The 20269-nt window shown below is 33.7% G+C and overlaps 1 protein-coding gene across 1 annotated transcript in view; it reads right to left on the minus strand.

Annotated features, from left to right (window-relative positions):
* LOC106063047 (ATP-dependent DNA helicase Q4-like) overlaps positions 1–14160 on the minus strand; it is a 402519-nt gene extending 388359 nt beyond the window's left edge. The window contains exons 1-9 of the mRNA XM_056034885.1: positions 14033–14160; positions 12857–12890; positions 11919–11986; positions 9953–10156; positions 7338–8192; positions 6561–6616; positions 4862–4935; positions 4018–4149; positions 2306–2419 (exon numbers count right to left, since the gene is read on the minus strand). Coding sequence (XP_055890860.1) covers positions 2306–2419; positions 4018–4149; positions 4862–4935; positions 6561–6616; positions 7338–7754 — 793 coding nt within the window. The 5' untranslated portion in view covers positions 7755–8192; positions 9953–10156; positions 11919–11986; positions 12857–12890; positions 14033–14160. The remainder of the gene's footprint in view (positions 1–2305; positions 2420–4017; positions 4150–4861; positions 4936–6560; positions 6617–7337; positions 8193–9952; positions 10157–11918; positions 11987–12856; positions 12891–14032) is intronic.
* Between the last annotated feature and the right edge of the window lie 6109 nt (positions 14161–20269).

Consider the following 20269-nt stretch of genomic DNA (forward strand, 5'->3'; position numbering starts at 1 on the left):
TCCTGTTTACTTTATTTGACATGTTTACCCTGTTCAACTGAAGGCATACCCATTTTTATTTATTGTGCGAGAATTGTGTTTATTTATTTATGTTCTGGTATGTTTTGTAATTATTTCAGACTTTCGCAAGAAATTGATTGATTGTTTTAGCTGAATGTGACAAAGTGGCGTTACTATGGTGAATGAGAAGCTTGCTCAAAGAAGGTTTTTTTTTGTTTGAAAATAGTTTGTACCTAATTAGTTGATAAAAACATTATTAGTGAGAAAAAAAATGTGAATGTCTGTATAAATAAATGTTAAGTAACAAAAATTATTTGTTGTTGCCTTTATAATTTAAATAACATTAACCAATAAAAAAGCTTGGGGAAATTCATATCACACACATCAAAGTTCATGAACTCCTGCTCTCCTAATTGATGATACCAACGTTGATTTGACCCCTTTAAATTAAATTAATTTTTGGTTTTAGAAACTTTAATTTGTGTTATATTAAAAGAGCATGCATTCTTCTATAATTATACACCTAATATAACATTTTTTGATAACATACAAAAAAGTTATTGAAGTTTAATCATAACAGGGCAGTGTAACACAAATGAGCAAAATTCATTGGAACGTGGAAAATAATTATGGAGAGAAAGAGTTAATGTTCTTGATATTTAGCTCTTTCTCCGTAATTAGTTTTTTATCGTTTCTATAGAATTATTCATTTCGCTCATTTGTATTTCACTACCCTGTACTGATTAAACTTCAGTAACTTTTTTTGTTTTTCAGAAAATGTTATATTTGGTATCGAATTATAGGGAAATGCATGCTCTTATTAGTTTTTACACAACAGAAATTAAAGTTTATAAATTCAAAAATCAATTTGGTTTAATGAGGTCAAATCAACATTGGCATCGTCATTTAGGGGAGAAAGAGTTAAGAAAAACAATTGAATAGTTTTGAGACGCTATCAATTAATAATGTTTCAATGTTGTTTTTTTAATGGGCTAATACTCATAAAAAGTAGTGCAAAAATATCAAGGAAACGAAATAATTAATCAATATACAATATGCAAACATTTTTGCATCGACTATCTCTCTTAGTCTATTCCACTAGAAATAGATCCCATAGAAGTGTGGGTTTCTCAAATATCAATTGTTTTTGCCAATGGTATTGAAAGTCTTGTTGAAAGAGATGTGAGCTAATTAATTTAGATCATTGAATGAATTTTAACTTTAATTATTATATTAAATTTAAAAAAAAAAATATTCTGTTATAGAGTAGAGTTATAGAGTAGAAATGCTATATATTAACTTCAATGAACCAGAATTTCAACAAACACACTCAGTCCACTGAGCTTCAACAAGAATAATAACATGTTAGAAGTCAATAAATGTTTAGAAATAGCAGTTTTTATCAACATTGAACTATTTTCATATTAACATTTATCTATTAAGTTTGAGCAAAAAAAAAATCTTTTTAATAGAAAACTGCCAAGAAAGTAGACTAATTAAAGCACAATAAATTATTATCAAGTAACGAAACATTTTCCTGACTCATACATTAAATAACCCTCAAATGTTGATCAAGAGTAATGAAAAAAAAACAACAAGGAAACCCAACAGACAGATATAAATTTAAAGCACTGTAAATGTTGCTAGTTTATATCAGCTATAAAACAAGCTTCTTTTTTTTCAAATAATGAAACGTGTGCATTCTAAGGCCAATCATACTAGTCTTCATGACCACCAATAAATAAAATTAGGTCTTGAATTCTTTACGGCATTCAATATTTATGTTATGGCGTGTGTGTGTGTGACAGAGGGAAGAAGCTAGCAATTGGTTCTGAATGATGCGAGATACCCAGCATTGTCATCACCGCTTTTAGATAGGATAGACAACTCCAAAACACCTAAGTAAAAAGATGTTTTTGTAGTGAGTTCGATTTTGTTTAGAATACCATTTTTTTTATTATAACTAAAGTCTATTACATTTATTTCATTTTATCTCAAGCCAATTTTGTCTACATTGTAACAAAAGTTATACATAAAATTGTTCGCAAAGAAGTTAATTTCGAGTTTGGCAAGTCAATGATCTTCTACAACAGTTTTAAAGTTCGATATAGAGGGAGGATGAAGCTTATTGCTTTCCATTGAAGTCATGAGCGACTATATGGGGATACACTTCAAAATACTTAAATTTATCTCTATTCAAGAGCGAAACTCTTACAAATCAGGTAAACCCAGCCCACAGGCTGCGGGTCATATCCAGCTGGTAATTTATAATTAGATTTCAGGATGTATAAATCATTGTCTTTACCTTTGATGCCCCTGCTCATCATGGCTGCTTCTCTTAAACTGGGAAACTCTGATTCGGCCACAGGCGTCACATCAAAGTTTTCTGCTTGTGAAGCCCAGCTATTTTTAGCTTGACCTAAACACACAAATCTCATTGTCAGTGTATGAGAAGTCACTATCTTAGAATTATAAACTTATTTGGATTCTAAGAAAACAGCATGAATGAAATCCTTAAAAGGAAATTCTGATGGTTTTTCAAATTTGAGTTATTGACATATTTCAATTCTGCATAAAAAGTTGTAATAGTAAACATTTTACCATTTTGTATTTAAATGCTTAGAAAGATTTATATTTAATAAATTAGTCAGTAAACTCTTGACATCTCAAAAAAAAAGCAGGGTTCTTTGAGATTTTGATTTTAGCTTAGACCAAAGACACTTCCTTCAACAATACTGAAAGGGAAACTAGATTTAACCAATCGTATTGCTTCACTCTTATAGTGGCTGTTAGGCTTAGTGCCTAGTCCAGAGCTATGGTACAGTTTTATATATATATATATATATATATATATATATAGATAGATAGATCTAAAAGCATTAGGATAACCAACTCGAGAAAATAACAACATTTTCATCTAAGCCCCTTCCTGTCCCAAAAAGTAAATAGATCTTGTGTCTGACTAAAAAAACTGGTGTGTAAGGTTAGTCTAGACTAAGTGTAATCAGTCATGACAAGACAACCAAGCGATAGTGTTTGTTGTGTGTTGAGATGTCAGGCTAGAAAATACACACTGCCAAGGTTAGTCAAACTTAGAGTGAGGTCACATAGAAACTCGGTGAAAGTCTGACAGTTTTGGATGTGCAGGAAAATTATGTCAGAAAAACTAAGTTATTATTGCAAATTAAAAAAAAAAAGAATATATTCATTATATGTAAATCAAAACATCTACTATATCAAAAATTGTCAAAACCATCAGAGTTTCCCTTTAAAATTAAAATCAAACAGATCATAGTATACCAAAATAAAATTAGGAATAATGAGGTGGCCAAGCAGTAAATGCTTATGGTAGCCAAGTCCAAAACAGTGGACAGTCAACTGTTTAATATACTAAGGTTTCTTGTAATTACACTGCAATGTCAAGGACAAGTTGGGTTAACTAATTTACAAGGATATTGTTGATCCTACTAGGCCTGACACAAGTTGTATCAAGTCTCAGGTTTGTCATTGTGTGATGCCTACACTGCCATATGATATTTGTGGCAAATGATTTCAACAAAGGAATCAACCCATACATTGACAATAGATTTTGGGGAAAAAAAACTAACATATAAGTTTCTTTTAAGTTATAGACATGCTAAATGGTGAGAACAAAATGCTGTCAGCTCTGCGTCATCTATTGGATAGCTTATTTTAGAATGGGAACTTAAAGGCTTTGAAAGATTATGATACTAATAAAACATATTTCTGCATTTTAAAAAATACTTTAGAAGACCAGACATATTGCAGATAAAATACTCATGAAGAAAAAAAAAACTATATATAGATTTCTTGATGCAGAGTGACTTAGCAGCAATTATAAATTTACATGTTGTGTAAAAGTGCTTACTCTAGAAAGTAATTTTGGTCACTAAATGTAAAATTGAGTTAAAGTGCTAGCTCTTAAAGGTGAAAGGTTCTCAAATCTATAAGAGAGACTTTAGAAGCCAATCGAGACCAAATTCCACATACTATTACCTGTACACTTATTGGCCCAGTGTCCCTCTTGTCCACATTTAAAACATTTGTTGCTACCAAAACTTTTGCTGCGGGAGGCCATTTTAGCCTTCCATTGTTTCTTACGCAGTTGTGCCCCTGTCATGCCAGCTCCTGAAATAGGGAAGAGAATGAATTAAAACACGACAAAAATGCAAAAATATGAAAATGAAATAATTATGCAATGAAGAAGCTGAGACATGATGTTATCAAGATCTAAAAAGAAATAAATAAAAACTTAATAACTGCAATTTAATTTAGAATTGAATGGTAAGTGTCTATAAAATGTTTGTTTTTAATTGTTTCAGATGTTCCTTTAGAGTTGAAGATAATTTATTTCCTAGTCCAAACCTACTACAGGGTGACAGGGGATGGTAGTGGGCAGGGTATGAGCCCAAGACCATCGAAAAGTCCGAACAACGGTCTAGTGTGCATACCGCACGACCAGGCAGCCATCAAAACTGCACTTTAATATTTAAGTTTCTACAAAAGTTCATGTCAAAAAAAAAAAAAAAAAAAGTAAAGAAGCCTTGCAATCCAAGGGGAAATAATATACAAGTCATGTTTTTGTATGGCTGCCAATACACCAAGCCAGCCCAATGACCAACTAGCTTTACTTTCCTGCTACTATTGTCAATAAGGGCATTTGAAATCAAGCACTTTGCCAATCAAACACCACGCCCCAAATAAATATTAAAAAAGTCATATTGTGATGATAAAATTTAGACAAAACAGAATTCATATTTTCCAGATCGTTTGAAGCTGTTTTAATTTAGATAGTAGTTACTTTACACAATAATTTTCTAAATGATCATCTTGTTTTTACCTTTCCTTCGATATCCTTTCTTTTTCATATTTAAGCAAACAAAATTTTCACTCAGTGATGCAGCTTTCCTTTTTCTGAAATCAAAAACAATGAAAATGTCAAATAAATATTTGAAGTTTGATTTACAAGGATTATTATAAAAATCAAATTTTAAAAAAATTGTTTTATATTAACTAAATTAATTGTTTGCTTTGTTTGTTCTTTTTTTTCATTTCTAAGATAAGTCGCCCTTCATTTCTTTCTTTATATTCATTGAACACATTTCCATTTTGTTTTAGTGTAAAACAAAAACTTTGAACAAATCTTTTATTGAGGCCTGGTGGCAGAATGGCTAAGGGCATGGCTTTCAAACCGAGGGGGTCCCGGGTCAAATCTCATTGAAGACTGGAATTTTAAGCACCACAATTCTTAGTCCACCAAACTCTAACTGAAAACTGACATTACGTGAGGACAGTATAGGCAGTATGTTATATGCTAGCCACATCACATCCTGCTTTTTAAACCTTTACATCATCTGCCCTATAGATTGCAAGGTCTGAGATTGAATTTTACTTTTTTTAAAATCTATCTTATCTTATAAAATACAGATGTTACTTAAAAAAAGATGATGATTACATCCTACACATGTTCCTAGGTCAATCTAGTCAAGCGTGTTAGCTAATGACTTAAATTGTGCCAAGTCATTGTTTTTTCTGACTGACTCATGCAACCCATTATATGCTCTAATAGCGCTTGGGAAGAAGAAGTATTTGTACAAATTTGTCCTAGCATATGGGACGAGGAATGTGACTTTATCTTTGTGTCTTTCCGAGTATTTTATTGAGTTTTGTTTTTGTATTAGAAGATTATGGATTAGTGTTTTATGTATAATTGCTACTTTACTTTTAAGCCTTCTGGCTTTCTAAATTTAGTGATTTTACTAAAGGTGTTACTCTAATCAAATGTGAATATTTGTTTGAATCTCACTGCTCTATTTTGTCTCTGTTGATATGGTGAAAGAACTTTATTTTTCAAGTTCTAGCAAATAATTTCAGTTTCCTTATTACTTTGCAATAAATAAATACAGTAAAGAATGTTGTTTACAAATTGTGCATTAGTTAGAAGGAAAATACAAACTTGGGCATGTTTTCAGATTCAAAAAATCTTTAGGGGAAAATTTGATATATAATTGGTCAACTAAACTTTAAAAAGTACCTCTAAATGACCATGCCATCTATGGTGGCAGGTGATGTAAAGCAATTGTTACTATGGTAAAGTTAATGAGGGTGTCATGTGGCCAGCGCAACGAACAACCACCTTCCCCAACATAAGCCAGGGACTAGTTAGAGTTGGATGGACTAAGTAGCGTCTAAAAATCCAGAATCAAATACCATTCCTACAATAACCATAGAGTTGAAGCTAGGTGCTGAAACAAATGACACATACATATATTAAACATAAATAAATAACAGCACCAGGGACCAAGTTTTTAAGAGAGAAAGTAGTGAATTAAAATGCTACGAAAAAAAGGGCATGCGCCGACCGAGGCTCGAACCTGTGACTCCGGATTCCCTGGTGCTGTTATTTATTTATGTTTAATATATGTATGTATTATTCCTAAGATAACTATTTCTTTTTTAAATTTGTTTTGTTTTTTTCTCAATCAGCTCTCATTGGAAAATTGCAGAGAAAATAAGGAAAAGTTTAATTCACCACCAACCTGCTCTGAGTCTTGGCAGGCGCTTTTTCACCTTCACTATCACCTTCTTTCATGTCCTGATGAAGTAGACCAAAACAATTTTATTTGGTGACCAAATACATTTTTGTACAATGTTAAAAAAAAAAAAAGCAAAATAAATACAAGTACAAAACATTTGAGCTTATTCTCTCTTTCATGCAGCATGTAGAAAAAAAGGTTTAAAAAAAAATGTTTAAATCAACCTCTGACAAAAATGCTAACTACATTTTGTTTGTTAACAGTGCTTTATAAATAAAATTATTATTATTATCTGTCAATCAGATGATTATACACCAATGGTCTTTATGTCCTTAGCTATTGCCATGCTTTTCTAACTTAAAGGAGCATGGCAAGTGTTTCTCATGGCTTTTAATAACATTACTAATGTTTTACTTCTTTTTGGTTTTAAAACTAATAAATTAAATGTAACAAAATTGAAGTATAAGCTACAAGCCTTTGTGAATGCTAAAAAGAAGCTTTTTTCAGGAATGGCGTTTCTGACTCATGACAATGAAGAGTTCTATTGTGCCACCATTATCTATGTCCATCAAGTGTCTTATCCCCATTACTATGCAAGTAATTAATACTTAATGAAAGAACTCCTTAAAGAATAGCATGTTAGAGACAGAAATTGCAATTTATTTTTTCATATTTTTACCATGAAACTACAGCATGAATTTAATTTTGGAGCTTAAAGAAAAGCAGTAAATTATTTAATGATGACAAAAACTTATCTAATATCCCATGCATAAAATATACCTCATGTTCAAACTGAGAATCCTTGTGAGTCAACTGGGAGTCTTGCTTTGAGGTTGAACTACTGCCTTTGAGTAATCTCTTTGGTTTTTTAGAGCCCGTACGAATTGAAGAAAGAGGTTCTGCATCAGCTGTAGCGTCAGCCAATGAAGTCTTCTCCCTCTGGACCTTAGTTTCATTTAGCTTGGAAGGCTGTTCAACTAAGTCTGAATCTTCAGAGTCCATGAACAAAAAAGCGTCTGAAAAGGCAGTTTTTTTCAATTTTTCAGGTGGTGGAAGTGTTTCCTTGGCAACACCAGAGCTACTGCATTGTGGGAAAGCCTCTTCTAGATGATGTTGAGCGTCATTATGTTTTAAAGCTGCTAAAATATTTGAGGAAATGTGTGAGTGATCGACAAGTTTGTTAGAGCCTGTTGCCATGGAGGAAGAGGATGCTTTATAAATGTCGCTAGACAAAGGAGATTTTTTAAGGTCATTTTTATAAATATTATTGCTATCAACACTTATGCAAGACTTCGCAGGTTCCTGAGATGCTAAAATATCATTTGATTCTGTAAACTGATCATGTGATGTTAATTCTATCTGTTTCAATGCACCAGAAGAAATAAAAGATAGTCTCGGTTTGGCAGTAATAGACACTTTTTTTATATTTGATGACTGGTCACCAGCAAAAAGTTTTGCTGCGCCTTTGAAAATATCTCCTTTGATTGAGAAATCTTCATCACTGTCATTGGCAGCGTCACTGACGATTTGGTTTCCTTTCAGTAACGGGCTTCCATCCTGATGACATTCGGTGTCACTGTTGGTTTTCTCTGTGGAGGAATCATCACGGCTGGCCTTTTCTGTCAGCACATGTGGCTATTAAGATAAGAAAATATCTGGCTTATCAACTTAGAATAACTTAAAACATTGATAGAAATATTTTTTTTACCTAAAGAAATGATTCAGTTATTGTACTTGTAATGCAAAAAAAAGAAAAAAAAAACATTTGTGTCCAACTTATTCTGATAACTTTTCTATGAGCTGTACAAAGACCACATCATTTGGGATGTGTGGCAGAGAGGTTAAAATCGCCTGACTACCTACCTTGAGTTTGAGCAGAGGTGTTTATTGAGCGCCTAAAGGCAGCACAGAAACCTACTTCCCAGATACCCCCTCCCAACACAGGTCCACAAAAGAGATTGGACCATAGTGCTCTGAGCATGCTATAAGTATTATTATTATTATTATTATAGTTTTTATATAGCGCTACTTTCATGCTTATAGCATGCTCAGAGCGCTTTGGTCCAATCTCATTTGTGGACCTGTGGGGGGGGGGGAGAGGTATCTAGGAGTTGGTTTTCCGTGCTGTGCCCTTAGGCGCTCAGTAAACACAACTCTGCCCGAGTCGGGTGTCGAACCTCGAGCCCCCTTCTAGGTAGCCAAGCTAAGCCAAGTTCAAGCGCACTTGGCCTCTCAACCACGCTTCCCACTAAAGTTGCACATGCTTCCCACTAAAGTTGCACAATGTAAAAGCTATTTTTCCTTTAAATATTTATGTACTATTACAACCATTAAATTGACATAAAGTTACGAAACCTTTAAAATTAAAAAAATCCAACGAGCCTAATTCAAGGTTTAACATTGCTACACATACACATTTTCAGAACTTTTCTCCACAGTAAACGTACAAATTTAGAGAAACAACATGTTCCAATTGAAGTTGTTTTTACAACTTTACGTAATTCAAATTTAATTTTATTCAGAACAACAAAACAACATTTTTCTAAGCAGCTAATCAAAGCTAACGAATTAATATTATTGATAATGCTTAGACATAACCAACAATTAACTTTAATTAAAAGTTATAACCAGCAATTTATTGTAATTAGAAATTATAACCAACTGAATGCGGCTAAGAAGTTATAACAAATAATTGACACTAGTAAGGAGTCAGACTTCTTGTGCTTGCAAATATTCTTACGTTTATATATTTAAAGAAATGGAAGGGAAGCGCTCACAAGGTGGACAAAGAAAACGCATCAGGGACACCCTCAAAGCTTCTCTGAAAGCCTTCAATATTTAGCCTGCCAACTGTAAGATGGTAGCACAGGACAGAACATCATGGCGCCGTGTTGTGAAAACTGGCGCACCAATAGCAGAGGAACAGCCCTGGCATAAAAAAGCATCAGAGAAAAAAAACAAGGCCAAAGTCACAAGGTCCAGCTGGAATAACCTGCCCAGTGTGCAGCCAAACATCTCTGGCGCACATAGGTCTCACCAGCCACATGAGGAGGCACAAAACTTCATTGCAAAGCCCTCAGCCCCCTGGATGACAAAAGTGGTCATCATCGAACCATGATGGGTGGACTATATATATTTAATATACATGGTTTAAGGCAGCAGCTTACAGTTTACAAAACAATAAAACTTTAACTTTTCTAACAGTCATCCATTAAACTTAAATGCGATTGGAGAAATCCTTGAATATCAACTAAAAATTCAAGACTATATCAAGTACATGATCTTGAACTAAAAATCATATATTATACAATGTTGATACAATAACAGATGTTAAGCAAATTTAATCAAATAGGACTGGTTTATGAACAAGTGCTAAATTAAACAACTTTCTCTACCTTAAAAACTCCTTTAACTTTATGCAGATTAAGTTTCTCAGGCAATGATGTTTTCAGCAAGTTCTGGGAAAGTTTGGCTCCAAGTTTGCTTAAACTGGTTTTTGATGCATCAGCACATTTTTTATTCTCCGAGTCGACTTGACCAGCTTTAGGTTTCTTGTTTAGTTCTGCTCCCCAGACGTCACCTTGAACTTGCAGAGTTGGCTGTTAAAAAACAAAATAATATTAAAACTTTTAGAGTACAAAACCTTGATACTCATGTTACTTAGGCCTATGAAATAGAAGCTAAGTTGTTGTTTTTTTTAAGTTTATAATAAGAGAGAAAGTAGATATTGTTTTAGGATACATTGTGATGAGGGAACATTAATAGCTGTAGAAATAATTACTGATTTCCTATTGAAAGCTTAACTATTCTTAAAGTTTGTTTGTTGTTTTTTCATTGATGGCTCAAAGAGGGAAATATCTTTTATATATATATATATATATTTTTGTGAATTTTTTAAAATACTGATCCTTTATAATTCAAAATAAATTGCTAGGATTTTATAGCATATAGAATTTCATTTACCACTAGGACTAGACTGTTTTATTATTGCACAATAAAGTATTTATGAAAAAAAAAGTGAAATATCCCCCCTTCAGACCTTACGATTTATGGGCAGATGATCTGTTTCTTTGACAATGGTGTCTAACTATAGAGCTTATTAAATTAGTTTAAATGCAAAGAAGGGACTTAACTCTTGATGAGGCAACATGAATGTCAGATTAAGCTTTAAAAATGGCTCTTCGTGGATCTTATTGTTCGAAAACAAGTACAGTTAACTCTTGATAGCCTGACAATTTTTTTATCAGATGCAGAAACAATGATTGCATCAGCCTCTTTTAATTTACCTCTACCTGACTTAATTGTGAAATGTTCTTACATGTCTTTCTATTATTTCTCAGAAAGTTTATCTGCCATATTTTTTAGAGATGTTTTGTTACATCTCGTCCAATGGTGAGTGTGATAGGCAAATGTAAACCTTAAAACATTATCTATTCCTGAAAAATGGGAAATTATAAGAGGTGTCAACGTGGTGAAACTCCCACTGCTACTTTTTCGATATACGGCATCAGGAAACCTATGGTGTACAGCATTATGAAGAATAGAAAGAAAAAAAAATAGAACATTTTGTGAAAATAGATTGAAGACTACACTGAAAGAAAAACCATTGAATTGAGCCAGTCTCTCCAGTTTGAGAAAGCTCTTTCTGTCTACTGTTTACATTTTAGCCTTAACAGTCTACGAGAAGCTTTTATTTATATCATTATTAGAATGCTCTGACAGATGGTTCAATTCAATAAAGTACAGCTAATCTTTTGTAATCCGATGTTTTCAGTAATTGACATCTCCTTAATACATAACCATCGGACAATCAAGAGTCTGCGTAATACATATACAATTCACAAGAGATGTCTAGTTGACCACCAATCAAGATACAACTGTGTAATACATTTACTATTCAAAAGAGATGTCTAGTTAACCACCAATCAAGATACAACTGTGTAATACATTTACTATTCAAAGGAGATGTCTAGTTAACCACCAATCAAGAGTCAACTGTACGATACATTTACAATTCAAAAGAGACATCTAGTTGACCATCAATCAAGAGTCAACTGTATGATACATTTACTATTCAAAAGAGACATCTAGTTGACCATCAATCAAGAGTCAACTGTACGATACATTTACAATTCAAAAGAGACGTCTAGTTGACCATCAATCAAGAGTCAACTGTACGATACATTTACACTTCAAAACAGACATCTAGTTGACCATCAATCAAGAGTCAACTGTATGATACATTTACAATTCAAAACAGACATCTAGTTGACCATCAATCAAGAGTCAACTGTATGATACATTTACAACTCAAAAGAGATGCCAAGTTGGCCACCCAATATTCTGTCAGAAATTACTTACTGACTTAATGCTTGTAGCAGCTCCTGAACCAGAACCTTTTTTCAAATTGAAGTATTGGTGATATTGGTCTGAGGATTAACAAAAATATTCTTTATCAAAAAGTTTTTTGTTTCGCACAAACTTGTGGACAGACCCTATTGGTCAGTTTTTATTACGTATAGAATTTCACCTATGTGGCTTCAAAGACACAAGTAGTGAAATGGATATATATCAACATGAATGGAAAATCTGTTTCTTTGAAAAAAAATATTTTTTTTTGTTTCTGCGTACAATATCCATAATCCTTTCTGTAAAATGCATGCTTTAAAAAGCTCCTAAGTAGCCATTTTACCTATAAAAAAAAAAATATGCATATAACATTTTTCCTTTTTTTTTTTATTATTACATTCATTTATCTATCTATAAGTCATTACAGATTACTTCCCTTTGAAAACATCTCTCCCTATTAGGGATTCCCATGATTAACTAAACTAGTTAAGGACATCAAAATGAACTCCAATGTTGCCAATTAATATTTTCTTTACAATTATTGTTCTAGGAAAATTTGATGATGCAGTACTAAATAAAGCACAAAAATGATCCTAAAACTTTTTTAAAAAGCATAGCTTAACAACACTTCCTGACATGGTATGCACCAAAAAGTTTGTGTAATTGTTCTGTCAGGCCTGAACAACAATCAACTTCTTTAAAATTCTCCAACAGAAGATGTTGTATCATAAAAAGAACTGGATCAATTCAACAAAACCTAATAAGTCACTTTAAAAAACCCAACTTTTACTAGGATTCTACTTGAAGATCTGTTAAGTTCCTCCCACCACATAAAACCTTTATAACACTTATGACATGGTTAATCAAGAACTTTGTTAGTAGAACTAAAGGTCCATTTACTATTAAATAGATTTGGCCTAATCAAATTTTAAAAATTAATTTCATTTTACCTTTAATGTCTTTTGGAGCTTTAGCAATATCTTCCTGTATTTGACAAAAAAATGATTGTTAGTTTGAGTCGTATGTATGTCATAGTTCAATAAACTAACAGAAAAAAAGATCTAAAGTCTATATAGCAGATTAAATAAACTTAACCATTTCTATGGTAAAACCATTCAGGGGTTCTCAGACATGTGGCCAACACAATAACCAACTATGACATTAACTGCCGTAGCATGATCAGTATGTTCTGGTTCAATCCCTTTAGTGGAGATGTGGGGAGGGAGTATTTGGTAGGAGTTAGGGAGATATGGGGTGGTGGTTACTTTGGAGGGGGGTTTCCGTGCTGCATTTGGGCACCGAGGAAACAAAACGAAGCCCAAGTCAAAGTCTCAATACAAAATTACATGTCTACACTGAGATTCAAACTCAAGTCTTGTTAGGTACCCAAGTGGTTTTTGCCCATCATGCACACATTCCCTCATTTTATGTGAAACTAAATTCTTCCTTTTATGTGCACAAAGATTAGAGACAGATTAAAAGCAGAGGGCTTAACTAAAAACGACAGCTGAGGGACTATCAATTGTCATCATGTTCTCAGAATTACTACATAATGGGGGACGCGTGGTCGAGAGGCTAAGTACACTTGAACTTGGCTCGTCTTGGCTACCTACGAAGGGGCTGGAGGTTCAATATCCAACTCGAGCAGAGTTGCGTTTACTGAGCGCCTAAAGGCAGCACGGAAAACCTTCTCCCAGACACCCCCTCCCCCCACTGGTCCACAAATGAGACCATAGCGTTCTGAGTAAGCTATAAGCATGAAAGTAGCGCTATATAAAAGTTTATTTATTTATTATTTATATAGAGAGGGAAAGGGATGAATGCACTCCCCCTATTAAAGATCCTCGACCACGAGAATAGTTTGTCAAGTAACCTTTTCAGACCTTGTGATCTACAGAGCAGATGATGTAAAGGTCATCTGTTTCTATGGCAGACTGTTAAGAGGGTGTCATGTGGCCAGCACAATGACCAAACGCCTTTACTTTTCCAATAAAAGTTATTGGCATCCTAAAAATGCCCAAATTCATAACCCCAGTGTTCACCCAAGACCAAATGGTTTGAAAGCCAAACACTTTAACACTCATTCACCGGTTAAGAGTTGATTATTTTTCTATTCCAATGATCACCTTGTCTGGTTTTCGTTGGTGCACAATGTAAAATGCAGATTCCCATTGTTTTAATGCTTTACGAAGATCTTGGATGTCTTCTTTTGGATTGGGCTGCAAATCCTTTGCTTCACTCACTTCCTCAGACATTGCCTAAAGAATAAACATTTATTTTGTTATTTGAGAATTTTAGATTTTATTCCACTACAATTGTGGTTTAATGAACAGAAGACAACGGATTTTTCATATGAGAATAGATTAACAATGTATTGTTTTCTTTTGTTTATATTTTGTGTGTGTGTTAACTGTGATAATAATGTTGAAGAAATACCGTTAAAAAATTCTTAGGCAAACATCAAAGCAATACATGTCAAACTGAATTTCCATTTGATTGGATCAATAAAATTATCTTATCTTATCATATGATGCTTTATACAAGCTCCAAACAGTTGCCACTTAAAAGAGTACTTGCACTTAAGCATTCATACAATCTTTTTACATTTGCTTATAATGCTCTTTATAACTAGGACCAATAGAAGCTATAATGATTATGGGCCTATTTTATAGCACATCACCAAGAACTATTTTTTAAGAAATAAATACAAATTATTTCCAACTGTTGAGCTAAAGACCATAAACCAATTCATGATTACATTATTCATGCACAAAGGCTTTAGTTGAAATACAATCAGTAGAGTAGATAAAAAAGGAAGATCATCTAGTTTCTTACAAAGTGTACTTTTCTAAATAGATGTAGGCCGATACAAAAGCCATGGAATAAGTTGCCTGAATCAGCTCAGAAATCCTATGACTTAGCAGAGTTTAAGTCTCTTATTAACATACGGCTAGATTGATACATGGACAGGAGGTAATTATCTTTTGTTATGAAAGAACATCAGCACTTTATAAGATAATAAAATAAGCGTGTAATACGGAAATATTCTGTTGTTATGACTATGAGGGATGCTTGACACTTTGTTATCCAGAAACTCAGAATGCTTACAAAATTCTACAGCCAAGCCAGCAAAAAAGAGGGCCAGATCTATCTGCTTGTGATTTTTATTTGTGGGATAACTATTGAAGAGTTAAACATTAGAAATACATATGAGGAAACCCCACTAAATGAACTGACAAAAAGTTTTCCAAAATATGTTGAGGTGTGCATATTTGTGTATCAAAGTTCACTGTCCATATTTTCTACACCTCCTGTGAACTATGAAATGATTATGATTATGATTAATGTATGTTGTAATATTTTCCTGTTTTTGTTTTTTTTTATTTTGTTTGTAAAAGGTTTGTTTTACTAAACACGTTTCGGATGTTCCTTCAGAGTTGAAGATAATTTACTTCCTAGTCCAAACCGCAGGACGACAGGGGATGAGAGCAGGCAGGGTTTGAACCCATGACCATTAATAAAGTCCAGTCCAGCGTGCATGACCAGGCAACCATCTATATTATGATCTACTTTTCTGTAAATATTTGTACTCTTGTAATCACACCAAGCCTTTTATCTTGGCCACCCTGTACACTTCTAATTTAAGTAACCAATTTTTTTTTTTATTTTGCATAAAAATAAAATCTAAAAAAAAAAAGTTCTTTGTTACTTCTGTATAATGGACAGTGTCACAGTTAAGTTTAAAAAGTCTTTGAAAAAATGTATTGTTGTAAACCTGGTGGTGACACAGATGGGGGTAGTGCTGTGTGTTTTTAACCTACCCAAATTGCCACAGTGCAGCGCAGGACGAGCGATCAACCGAGACCAGTGACAGTACACGCCACTTCGGCAAGGACCAATGTCGTAAATATTACGCACGCATGTCACTGCGAAAGTGATCAACTGGAGTGGTCAAGAAGGTTCGAGTAGGCCAGTAGAGACACTATATAAGAGCGAGTGTGTCAGAAAGACTTCACTTCACGTTACCTCGCAATGTGACCAGTACGAGGCGAGAACCAGCACGGTGTGTGAAGTCAGGCGGAGCAAGACTAAGCTTTTTGTAAAGACAGTGTTAATGTTGTTGCCAATTGCCAATGTATTTGAAATTAAACTGACTGATACTTTGGAGCCCTGAGTTGTGAGGTTCTTTAAGTTCGTTGTGTCGTGTGGTACAGTTTGAAGAGAGCCTGGATAGTAGGAGAGACGTGACAGTATATATATTATACCATATCAGTTGACTTCAAAGAAATGTTAATGATTTAATAAAACTTTCAAGGGTATAAAACAAATAAAAGACTCCAAAAGAAAATTCGTCTAGAAATACAAAACACATGACTTAAGCCAACCAACATTCTAAAAATATTTGGACTAATGTATACATTAATTACATTAATAAGTCTGTGTTGGAATACTAAGTGCATCAGACTATCTAAAGTGAACTGTATATTCAAAAGGGAGACGCCCAACATAACCAACACCCTGTATGGCAGTGCTGAACAACTGAAGGGAGAACAGCACACTTTTTTTTCTTGGCACAGTCTGGAAAAGAGCTCACAGCTCAGCAGCAATAAAGCTGGCTAGAAGAAGAAGAAGAAAAAGGGAGATAGGTCATTAAGAAAGGACTGGCCAATTTAATAGTATGAGGTGGCTGCTTGACTGACCAGTATGCTCTTTTCTTCCTTGACAATGCACTACACAACACTAGATGTTCATTTACTTGTCAAGTCAAACATGTTCATATCTTGAGCATTATGACCTTAGTAGTTTGTAATTTAAACCACGCTGACTTTATCCATAAATAATTCGGTAATTCAATACTTCTAACAAACAACCGATTTAAATGTTTTAATATTTAAAGATTCTCATCAATCATGTTTCAAGATTAAAGATCTAATTCCAGTTGACATGTTAACCCCGAAGCTTTACTGAATCAATCAATACAAAGTAATACATATATGCACATAACTGATCTACAGCCTGACAGCCGTTCTTACATCACTCTGACAAGGAGAGAATGTTATAAGATTTTTAGTTTGTAATTTTCCAAATGCTCTGAGCATGAACTAGCAACTCTAAATCTAAACATAAAATATTAAATAGTCTTTAGAAGCTTTGGATTCAAAACAATATATATATATATATTCAAAGGTTTACATCTATTTTATAACTGTTGAAGCTAAAGAAAGACAGATTTAATATTTAATTTTTATATTTTTTCTTTCTTTAAGGTTTAAAAAGTTTGTCCCCAAAGAATTGGGATATGAGGCAGTTACTGAGTTAGATATCTGCCTTATATATAGTATAGATCTAATATATATCTACTATCTAGAGATCTCTTTATAAATCCTTAGAATGCTATCTATAATTATAGATTATGATAGATAGATCTAGATCTAGATAGAAAGATGATAGAGTTCTAGATCTAGAAATCTTGATAGATCTGTCATGATCATGCTTTGTATGATATCATCAAGAGTAGATCTAGATTCTAGACCTATCGCTATTAGTATTATGTATAATCTATGATTATTATAATACTTTTTTAATATAATAGAGTATAGTATAGAGTTATAGATCTAGATAGACTTCTTAGTAGTCTTAGTCACTCTAGACTCTTGGACTTGATGATATCTCTACTAATCATTTAGGTCTAGATCTTAGATCTAGATTTAATCTGGATTAGAATCTAGCTAGTCTTTTAACCAGTAACCAGATCATTCATCAATCTAGATTATATATAATTCTAGACTAGTCTAGATCTACTAGATCTAGAATCTAGAGATAAGACTGTCACTATCACTAAGTAAGATAGTTACAGTAGATCTAGAATCTAGATTCTAGATCTAGATGATCTAAAATTAAAATCTAGTCAATTCTAATCTAGATCTAAAGTGCCAAAATCTATTGAAACATAACAAGCCTAACAAGGCTAACTTAGGTTGGGTATCTTCTCCAAAAGTGTAGATCTAGATGTCTAGATTAGTTTCTAGTCGTAGATATGGATGATATAGTCCTGCCACCAGTACTGATTTGTTTACTATTTAATAGTACGCGCCATATTATACACCGGAAACAAGTGTTTTATAATAATTTAGTCTTAAATATTTAGATCCAATTATGTGTATAAGCATTAGTCACAGACCTATATATTAAATTAGTATAATAAGGATTAAAGTTGTCTTTGAGCTCGGAGATTAAGGAGGATTCATTATTTCACGAGGCTAAGCAGTCCTAGATGTGACCTATATTATCTTCTTCTTATCTTATATGATACAGACGTTACTTCAAAAAGATGATTACGTCCTACGCTTCATGCATTTAGTCATGCATATTAACCAATGACATAAATTCTGCCAAGTCACTGGTTTTCCTGGCTAGCTCAGGCAACCCATTCCATGCCCTAATAGCGCTAGGGAAGAAAGAGCATTGTACATATTTTGTCCTAGCATATGGAATGAGGAATGTGCCTTTATCTTTGTCTTTCTGAGTATTTTATTAAATTATGTTTTTGTATTTGAAGATTTTAGTTCAGTGATCTATGTATAATTGCCACTTTACCTTTCAGTCTTCTATCCTGGGGCTTTCTAAATTTAGTGATTTTACTAAAGATGTTACTCTAGTCAAATGTGAATATTCGTTTGTTTTGAATCTCACTGCTCAATTTAGTGTCTGTTCCAGTTTCTTAATGTTTTCTTGAGTTGACGGATCCCAAACAGAGGATGCATATTCTATTATTGGCCTAACCAGGATTAAATAATATTTTAGTTTTATGTTCTTATTTGATTTATAGACATTTCTTTTAATAAACCCTAATGCTATGACTGATTTTTTTTTATAGTTTCATCGATATGTGGATTCCATGACAGTTTTTTGTTTATTAAAACACCTAGGTATTTTGCGTTTTTAGTCTGTGTTAATTAATTAATTTGTTTTAGTTTTTTTGCTACTCTTAATAACTGATATTTTGCTGGGTGGAAAGACATGCTGCAATTAGATTCCAATTTATGTAATTCATCTAATTCTCTTTGTAAAATTTCTGTTTCTATATATTATGCAATCGTCTGCAAATAATCTGACTTTTGTTCCTGAACTAATGCAATTTAATAAATCATTTATGTGAATTAAAAGTAGTAGTTGACCTAAGACTGTTCCTTGAGGTACACCTGAGCTAGATTTTGGAGCTAACATTTTTCCACATCCAGCGCTGACATAACCATATCTCTGCTATTAGAGCATGGAATGGGTTGTTCTAGCTAGCCAGAAAAACTAGTGACTTGGCAGAATTTATGTCTTTGGTTAATATGCATGTCTAAATGCGTGACGCGTAGGGCGTAATCATCATCTTTTTTTGAAGTAACGTCTGTTTTATATAAGATAAGATAAGAAATCTCCACCTGCCAGACATTCGCGTCACTCATGAGTGCAGTGTCGCACCGGGTGAAACTTCATATATTAAATGACGTTTTTATCAAGTTTATATTATATTATAACCAATATTTCTATAAATAAAATAATGTAATTAAGAGAAGTCGTTTTAAGTTTCACATAAAACTTTTAAACGTGGATACTACAACGTTCTCAGAAATCAGACAAACGGATGGGAGGGGAGGAGAGCCTACGCCTCTGCTACAGCGATTCTACTCTAGCTAGAGTGATGACATTTCTCATGACTGTTGTACACCATAGAGGCTGTTGTACACCATAGGGGCTGTTGTACACCATAGAGGATGTTGTACACCATAGAGGCTGTTGTACACAATAGAGAGTGTTTTACACCAAATGGGGCTGTTGTACACCATAGAGGCTGTTGTACACCATGGATGCTGTTGTACACCATAGAGGCTGTTGTACACCATAGAGGCTGTTGTACACCATAGAGGCTGTTGTACACCATAGGGGCTGTTGTACACCATAGAGGCTGTTGTACACAATAGAGAGTGTTTTACACCAAATGGGGCTGTTGTACACCATAGAGGCTGTTGTACACCATGGATGCTGTTGTACACCATAGAGGCTGTTGTACACCATAGAGGCTGTTGTACACAATAGAGAGTGTTTTACACCAAATGGGGCTGTTGTACACCATAGAGGCTGTTGTACACCATGGATGCTGTTGTACACCATAGAGGCTGTTGTACACCATAGAGGCTGTTGTACACCATAGTGGCTGTTGTAGAATATAGGGGGCTGTTGTACACCATAGGGGGCTGTTGTACACCATAGGGGGCTGTTGTACACCATAGGGGGCTGTTGTACACCATAGGGAGCTGTTTTACACCATAGGGGGCTGTTGTACACCATAGGGGGCTTTTGTACACCATAGG

Source organism: Biomphalaria glabrata, chromosome 7 (genome assembly GCF_947242115.1).
Source record: "Biomphalaria glabrata chromosome 7, xgBioGlab47.1, whole genome shotgun sequence".
Taxonomy (NCBI): Eukaryota; Metazoa; Mollusca; class Gastropoda; family Planorbidae; genus Biomphalaria; species Biomphalaria glabrata.